This window comes from Oppia nitens, unplaced genomic scaffold (genome assembly GCF_028296485.1).
Source record: "Oppia nitens isolate AA-2021 unplaced genomic scaffold, nextdenovo-longstitch-racon4-pilon3 scaffold5_pilon_pilon_pilon, whole genome shotgun sequence".
In the NCBI taxonomy this organism is placed as follows: Eukaryota; Metazoa; Arthropoda; class Arachnida; order Sarcoptiformes; family Oppiidae; genus Oppia; species Oppia nitens.
The window spans coordinates 1915387-1925299 of NW_026533243.1; the positions used below are offsets into that span (position 1 = coordinate 1915387).

General features: G+C 19.8%; 1 protein-coding gene across 1 annotated transcript; it reads right to left on the bottom strand.

The window, feature by feature from the left end:
- Positions 1–633: 633 nt before the first annotated feature.
- Positions 634–2813, bottom strand: LOC128961201 (uncharacterized; the record flags this gene model as incomplete). The annotated part of the gene is made up of 4 exons (XM_054307412.1): positions 2735–2813; positions 2467–2549; positions 1099–1755; positions 634–792 (listed from the first exon to the last, which is right to left on the bottom strand). Coding segments are annotated over exons 1-4 (972 nt in total), but the record flags the coding sequence as incomplete, so codon positions are not given.
- Positions 2814–9913: the final 7100 nt, after the last annotated feature.

Consider the following 9913-nt stretch of genomic DNA (forward strand, 5'->3'; position numbering starts at 1 on the left):
TTAGATTGATATATCTCTTAGAATAAAATAAGTACTTTAAACAAATAAAGCTTTAGTAGCAATTTGATTACAATTATTTTTTTATTAAGATAAACAAAAATATTAACAGAAACTTTTAAAAAATTAAATCATTTTTTATAAAAATAATAAAATAGTAAGCAATTTGGGGTTAAACTTAAAACATAATATAATCGTGATTTAAAAAATAATTGTTTCGTTTGGTTAATCAGTTATTTAGGATTATCTATACAAAACACCGGATTACTCATTGCAGTGAATATATTAATAACCAAATATTTTTTTATAACAAAGTTTTATGACTTTTAGTATAATAAACAAACTTTCAATTGTAAATTTACTGTATTTATAAGTGATTTATTTTGATATAGCAATTCACATTTATTTTATTGTTTTTGATTTTTTTTATTTGCTTAGAATCGTATAAAATATAATCATTTAAAACAAAATATATTTTATTTTATTAAAAAACAAAACTTTTTTTAACTACTATTCTATCGTTTATTTTTGTTTTTGTATTTTATTTTATTAATATTAATTTCTGTGAAACATATAAAAACAATAAACAAAACAAAAACTTGTTATTTATTTTTTGCTAAACAATTGTTTATTCCAGTTATCAAATTTTAAGTTATTTGTGTCGTAAAACTGTATGGATTGTCGACAGTCAACGTTACGGCTCCAGTCACACACCGTTAGCTTTTGGTTAAACAGCAAACCGTAGGGACAGATAAACGTCGATTTACGGCCATCAGGTGTACACACATGAAATACCTATATATATACCCATAATCATAGCACTCATTAAATATTTTTTTTAAAAATCAATACAGTAGATATATAAATAATTTATTGAAAGAAAACTATCAAGGTCATTTAGTAATTAATTAATTGCATATTTGATAAACAAAAATAAAACCTTATTAAACATATAGGATATAAATAAATAAAAACTATGAAACCACAAAATATTAATACTATAATTAAACTATAAAATTATATGAAAATTATTTTTATATATACTGTATATGAATCTTATTTTTATGATTATAAAAAAATTAATTATCAATAATAACTTACTCTGCAATTTGTATTAATATCGGCATAATATCCAAAATATCGCATATATTCACATCTGAAGGTTGAATTAGCCGTTTGATTGCCGATTGTCTGTAATGTAAAGTTTCGTACTGTTGGCCATTCATTGCGGACCAACACCTTTGGCCGATAAACAGGAAAATTTCGGGTATTGTTAACATTGTAGCTAAACAATGGTCGCTCAGTGACTATCCGATAACCGTAACTATAATTTGGCACAAATGTTGTCCACTTTACTGTATTATTATTATTATAATAATCCTGTGTATAGTTTTGCCTATAAGTAAAGGTATTGTTAGCGCCATAAATGTGATCATAGTTTGTATCATAAAATTTTCTGTTAATTGGACTAATAGTAAAATTTGTATCATAATTATTAGGGATATAAGTTTTATTCATATTATTTTCGTAAATTATGGGCCGATAGGTGACCGGTTGGCTAATATTCCAGTCGTAACCGTAGCCATGATTGCGAAACTCAGCCGCCGATCGTCTCAAACCGTACGCAAACCGAGCTCTTTGTCTTCGGAATGGCATTGAAGTGGTTGTAGGTTTGGGTGTTGACGTATGGGTATCATTAGGTCCCGGCCAGGCATGCGGGTTGTATAGTGTGACCAACGTTTCCAACATAATTGGTTTCTATAATAGTAATAATAATTGTGGGGAAAACACATTTATGTAATCATCTATTATTAAAATTCAATGACTCGTAAAAATGCAAACTTTTTTATTTATTTTTATTAATGAAAAGCTTAGTTAAATTAATTACAAATTCATTCATAGGATTTCTAGGAATCTACTGAACCATAATATTTGTGAATGAATTCAAGATTTAATTAAAAGCTGTTTTAATTTTCTTTATTTCCGATTTAAATTACCTTAAAATATATATAAATGTTTATAATATATATAATAGATGTAAAAAAGATAATATCATTAATTTGAAGAATGAATTAAATTTTATAAACAATAATAGCAATTAAAAATGGCAACAAATTATTAACAATTTAATGCATTTTCTTAAATTTATTACCAATTGTTAATTTATAATTTTTTAATAAAATTAATTTAACATGATAATTTTATAAAAAATAATATAAAAATAATAAATATATGAATAATTTATAACTAATATATATATTATTTAAACTACAGTATATGATATATAATAAAAGATTTTAACATCATATCATTAAATTTAAAATACTTGATGATTTCATTTTCAAATAATTAACATTATTATATTAACAGTATTATAAAACTATACTATTAATTATCAATATATATGGTATTAAAACAAAAGATAATTATTGTTTAAATAAATTAGCATTTTATTGATTGTAAACTTACATTAGTCGCTATATTAACTTTGAAATATTTATTGAAATCAAAGTGAACATCATTATCCTCGGCAGTAATCAATTGACAATAAACTAATAGATTAATAAATTAATAAATATTTTTAAAATAATTCATTAAACGATATTTAACGGAATATTAAGACACAGAATATTGATGTAATAATTTAATAAAAATATTTATAATTATTTATGAGTTTTTATTTTAACTAAATGATATCCAATGTTAACCGATAACATTAAACTTCAATAATTAATACCTTTAAGTATTACGATAAAACATGTTAACAATGAGTTAAGTGTGAAAAGTTTCAGTTGTTTTAATTCAATCATTTTATCAATTATTATATAAAATTATAAAACAGAGCAAAATATTTGGTACATTAATACGATAGCAGGAAAATGATGATTAAATCCGAAAAAATAAAAGCCATAAAAATTATTGGCAAAACTTTTTTGCATCCAAAATGAGTCTCTCAGATGATTTAATTTATTATATATGAATTAATTATAAATATCTTGTATAAATCAATAGCAAAAATAGATACTGAATTCAAAAATAAGAAACTATAATATAATAAATGATGTGTTGGTTGTTGTGTAGAAATAAAAAAATTTTTTGTGAAAAAATGTTTGATGTGTTTGTGGAGAAAGTATTTTGTAAAACAAAAATATACAAATAAATGTGACATCAATTTCAATGACATAACCCGTCAGATAAAATGAAAATACATGTGAAAAGATTCCTATCATAAGTGTCTTAAATACCAAATAATAGACACAAATCACAGAATCATAAATAATATTGTTATTATTATTATTTCTACTTTTACTATAGTCAGCACATGCACACACACACACACTCACACACTCACACACACACACACACACACACACACACACACACACACACACACACACTCACACACACACACAATCTATTGTCATTATGATAAAGACTAATCAAATTTTATTATACAAGTATTTTTTAATTTCCTTGTATTTTCAATTGTTATTACTGTCAAAAATCATGAGGTGTTTTGAGTTTTTCACTATTAATATATTGATATATAATTGAATGAACTTATATTAACTAAAAACCTAACAGCTCTGTCACAATCTCTGTGAAGGATAGCCCTATGGATAGTATATAAACAATTAAAGCAAAAGGATTATCGGTATAGTTATTAAAGTATTAAACAGTAATTTTATACACTTATGTTATTATTATATAAATATTTTTTGTTATAATAACTTTTTTTCACAAAAAAATTACATCACAATTTACCTTCAAAACAAAAATAAGTGATAATTTTGTAACATAAATATAATAAAATTAATAGCAATATATAACTTTTGTTTTCATACAACAAAATTAACTTTTATTGATAGCCATTAAATTGATAGTTATTTCAATTTTTTGTTTAAAATATATATAAAAAACAATAGCAAACAAAATTATGGAAAATTGCAATAATAATAATATTTTATAATATAATATGTCGTAAAATATCAAAATTATAAACAATATTACATATACAGTATTTTGTAAAATATTTTTATACAATAGTATAGTTAATTATATTTAATTACAAACTTACGTTATTTAAAAAAAATAAAAGTTAATTTTAGATATTATAAAACAATACGAAAATAATATTTAAAAATCGATATATTTGAAGTTAATTTTGTTATTTAAAAAAATGATGAGATAATGTTGTGACCAAAAATAAACGGATGTTATCGACCACTGATGACAATAATCTTTCCCGGCTTTCTTCGGGTGCCTTTCCTATAGATAACAATTGGCGGCGAATTGATGTTTGTTATGAGTAACACTTTATCCAAAGCCCGAGACTCGACTAACCGATTGTCAGTCAATAGCTGTGACCATAATATTAATAAAACAAAAATTAATTCAACTTTTTTTGATGACATTTCTTTCTTTTATATCTAAGACGTCCACTAATAAAAAAAAATTATATCACTTTTTTCTTCTTATAATTTTTTTTGTATAAAAATTTGTTTACTTAAACTTTAAGTTTTTACATATCGACACTAAATAACTGTCACAACTGTAGTTATGAAATGTTTAAAAGCTTTTGTAAAAACAATAAGTTATGACTTTTATTAAAAGTTTTTCGACATTAAAAATAAGATTTATTTTTTTATTAAATTTATATCTGAATGAGTGAATAGTAAGAGAGAGAGAGAGAGAGAGCTAATGAAATAGTGAGTGACTGTGAAATACATAACATTAAAAAGTAAACTTCAAAACAATACTATACTTGTATTTACGCTTTGATTGCTATTGCGGTCATTAAAAGTGTATTCATTATATAAATGTTATATAATATCTAATATTTTAGTCATTTATTATGATTTTTTGCTGAATTTATATTTATAAAAATAACTAATATTTTTTTCATTAATATGTGTTATGCTAAGATATTAACAACATTGTAACTATATTTTATAAGACATTGCCTTTTTATTAGTATTATTATTTATGTTTGTTTATATTTTTGGGTACTTAATGGTGTAATTTGAGGCAAATATTACTTTTTTTATTACTTAATAAGTTATATATGTGGGAATAACATATGCTTAAAATAAAATTAACAAAAAAATTAATAAATTTTATATTTTTATAAATAGATAACAAATTGCTTTTATTTTTAAACAAATAATAATCAATTGGATAATTACTTAACTAAATAGCAATCAATCATATTAATTGAAAAAATTTCATTTAAAAAATAATGTTAATATAATGTAAATTGCTTTAATATACAGTATTTTTTATTTTAATTAATCTACATTGTTATATTGAAAATTTGAAATTACAATTTGAAAAAGTAAAAATAAATATAATTTATATAATTAATTTGATTATTTACTAAAAGTTATGAAATTTGTATTTACTTTATGTAAAATATATTATGTAATATATACTGTATATTACTTTATGTAATATATTAATATAGTTTATATACAAAATTTATTTAATACATAAAATAAAATGTTTTTATTGTCAATAATAATTATAAACAATTATTAAACTTGAATTTTATTTATTTATTTTTATAATTTATTTTAGTAACACTTATATTGCTGTCATTCCCAACATATTACATACAGTATAACATAATTTGTTTCAAAAACAGTGAGATAATCAGTTAAATGATTGTTAATTTGGCGGTCAGTTAAAAATATAAGACTAATTTACTATTACACATAATCAATAAAAAGTTCATTTATGGCTAAATCAATTATTATTTTCATTTATTTTCATGCTAATACTGTATAAATTAATATTTTAAAAAGTGATACATTAGTTTATTTTGTATTAATAAGAAAATATTAGTTTTAGTAATAAACTGGGCTTAGTTTAAAACATTAACTATAATTTATCTTTCAAATAACATTGTTTATAAGAAATTAAATTATATAATTAAAATTTTCATTATAAATGCTAATGTTTTTTTGCTAAAAAAAATGAAAACATAAATATAGTTTTTTAATTGTGTGTAAATAAGTAGTAATAAATGTCTACTAATACGTTTGACATTAAAATGTTATAGTAAACTAAAAACAGAAATATTATAAAGATAAGTGCATAAAGAATGAGAATCAGTTAATTGTGTTTAAAATTAATACTTATTGATTTAATAAATTGAATATGATTGCAAATGAATTTAGTAATATATTAAGTCACAAAATAACCAAAATTAGTAATTAAATATTGTCCACTTGGGCCGCAATACACTTTTATAATCGGGAATTCATAGTCCCGATTAAACACTCATATGTTTTCTATGTATTCTCAATATAGATACCCGATTAGAAAAGTGTATTTCGGACAATTGGACAAAAATCAATTATAAATTTTTATTATTTTGTGATTATATATATGTTAATAATTTGATGTGCAATAAACAATTACTTTATTAAATCAATAACTATTAATTTTAAACACAATTAAAAAATTATCATTCTTTTTGCACTTATCTTTATAATAACGTTAATGATCTTATATCTAACGATATTATATAATTTATTTAAAAATAATTTTTGAGCTCATAACAATTCATGAATATCATATTAACATATTTTTTATTATTATTTATAATATCTATAAAAAGCATTATACAAAAAATACAAATATACAGTACAAACCAATAATATATTTTCTTATATTAAACTTTATATGCAACTAACAATTATAACTAAATAAATTTTTTATTAATAATATAGTAGAAAAATTAATTTCGAAATAATAATGATAATAATAATACACGTTTTTACAAAATAAATATTTATTTATTACTGACATAATTTCAATAAATAAGTTTTAGTTATTTAAATGTTGACTAAATTAAGTAATTACTGATTTTATTGATTCATTTCATAATTATAATAATATAGTATTTGCTTTTATAACTAAATAATTTTACTATAAATAATAATTATCCAAACTATTTGTTTGCTTTCATGAAATTCAAATTCATAAGTCAATTATATATTTTATATGTAAATTTAGAGAGCATATACAAAATATATGAATAATATAAATAATATTTAGTCTTATATATAAAAAAAATAATACAGGTACTTACACACACACACACACACACACACACACACACATTTATGTACTGTATAAATATAATAATAATAATAAATAGCATAATTTATATACATATATATATATATATATATATTGTACGTTAGGTATCACTTAATTTTTAGGTCAGGGCTGAGGACATTCACTTCTTATATTTTAATTGTTTTATAATTTATAATTTGAATCACTTTTTCTATTAAAACAATAATAATAATAATGAATATACAATAATTAATTCATCATTTACTTTAAAACAATCTAAATATAATTATTGCATTGGACAGTATTTAAATAATTGAATTTAATTAAATTTGAATAATATCTAAAATATTACTATAATACTAATTAAGTAAAAAACTTGATATTAATCTATTTAAATAAAAATAAAAATTAACTTTATCTAGATAAATTTAATTGTAATAATAAATTTTAAACAAATTATTATAATTATCGTTAAATGTAATAATTAAGACAAAAATATTTATTAACATTGATTTTGATTATGCAAAATAAAAAAAAATTATTTATATTTTTAACATTTCATTTGCATATAACAAATAATGAGAACATTATATCTCAATTGTTTTTTTATTTAGTATTTTAAAATTACAAGTTATTAGAAGTTACTATTATTAGTAATTTTTATTATAATATTATTAAAATTTTATGATTTTTTATTCAATTAGTAAATTATAAATCAGTTATAATCAATAAAGCGTACGAAATATATAAAGAAATAAAGCAATAAAATAGTAAAAATAAAAAACCAATTGAAATTAATTAAAAATAACTTTTTTAAAAATTACTCATTGCAAATGTAATTTCCCTTTAGAAAACATATATTTATTTTTGTATTGATAGATTATAATTTATAAATATTTTATTTTTGTTACATTTAGACAAAAACAAAATTGATTTAGATTTATTATCTCATACCTAAATATATAATGCTGGATGAATATCGCGTTGGGAATACCATATTATTCATAGTAACTTTTCAGTAAATTTCCTTTTATGTAAATTCTATGATTAACCATAAAGTTTATAACTATGGTTAATTATTAAGATTTAGTTATTTTTTGTCAATTTAATATAATAGTTATATTCTATAGATTATACAGTTTGTAGTTAATTAAAAATTTATCATAAGATTATTTTTTATATTATATTTCTATATTTAATTAGACATAATTTTTATTATTTTAATAAAATTTATTTATACAATTATTCTATAATCAATACAATTTTTTAATAATGACTAATACTTATGTTAAATTATTTTTACATGAATTATAAATGCAATAAATTATGTAAGAAGCTAAAATAATTTTAATTTTTTTGTTATAACTTAATTTTTTATAATTTTTTTTAACTTTAAATATTTACCTTTGTTTTTACACATTTTGCTTTTTAACAATAAAATCTAATATATCTATTCCTAATTAGACTTAATTTTTAACTATTGTTTAATAATTACAAAATATTATGAGAATTATTTTATCTTAAAAAATGTTAGAAAATTTCTCAATTTAAGTAAATATCTAACACTATTGATATATAAATTATTGACTTATTTTTTACACACAGAAATTAATATCAATTTAACTATCAATTCAAGGTAATAGTTGAGCGATGAGTTTACACACAAATAACTATACGATATATCAAACATAGTCTATATGTATTAAATTAGTGTTTTTTTATTTTAAAAAATTGTAATAAGTTTAATAAAAAAAACTCATAGCAATTAACCAATTAAATTGAAATAGATATATAAAAATTGTAAAAATATTTAATTCAAGCTCAAGCAAAAACTCATTTATCTAAATATTATTTTTGTGCTTTCAATAAACAGTAAGATATAAAAAATATTTACTGTATATCGATATTATTATTATAATAATTATGTAAATGCACAACAAAAATATGATTCAAACAATTTTACATAAGAGAAGATAAAAAGTTTTGATGATTTATATTTACAACAAAAAAAAGTTAATATGCATTAAATGGCCTCTAAGTTGTCAATGAAAATATATAAAAATCGTGTTCAAAATGATCGCTCAGTTAATGTTATTCTTATATTATATTTTATAAATTATAATAATATCTATGTATTATATATATGCATATGTATTGACATAGAAAACATACAAAAAACTAAAACATAACATCTTTTTCACGATTAATGAATTACTAATACTTTAGTTTATTATAAAATAATACTGTATGCAAATAATGTTTTTTTTAAAAAAGTTGTTTCAAATTATCATATGCTTATTGTAAATAAAATTTAATTGTTTAGAAACTACTTGAAAAAAAGTTTATAATATTAATAATAAATAACTAGATTTAAAATAGTGAAAGTGTTTGTATGTGTAAATGAAAAACTGTTTTAAATAGTATAAAATAGGCTAATATTTTAAAACAAAAGTATTGTAATCTCCACTTGTATTAAATTCCCATTGCTTTATAAAATTACAACAATAAAAATAAATCCAAATTTAAAGTATTACTTCATAACTACTGTAAATTGTTTAAACATCCAGACAGACACACATAACTTTTTTCTCACATAAATAATTATGGGTTTACAGACATAGCAATTATCTCCGATTATATTATAAATCAATAGCCAAAAAATGTGTACAAATAATTTTATACAATTTTATACACAATTAGAAAACAAAAAAAAACATAAAAAATTGTGAATTATTTCACTATTTAATGTATATTTAGAGAACACCCACACATAAAAAATTTTATTTTAACAAAAAATAATTCATTTACTAATTGATTATCATTTTAAATA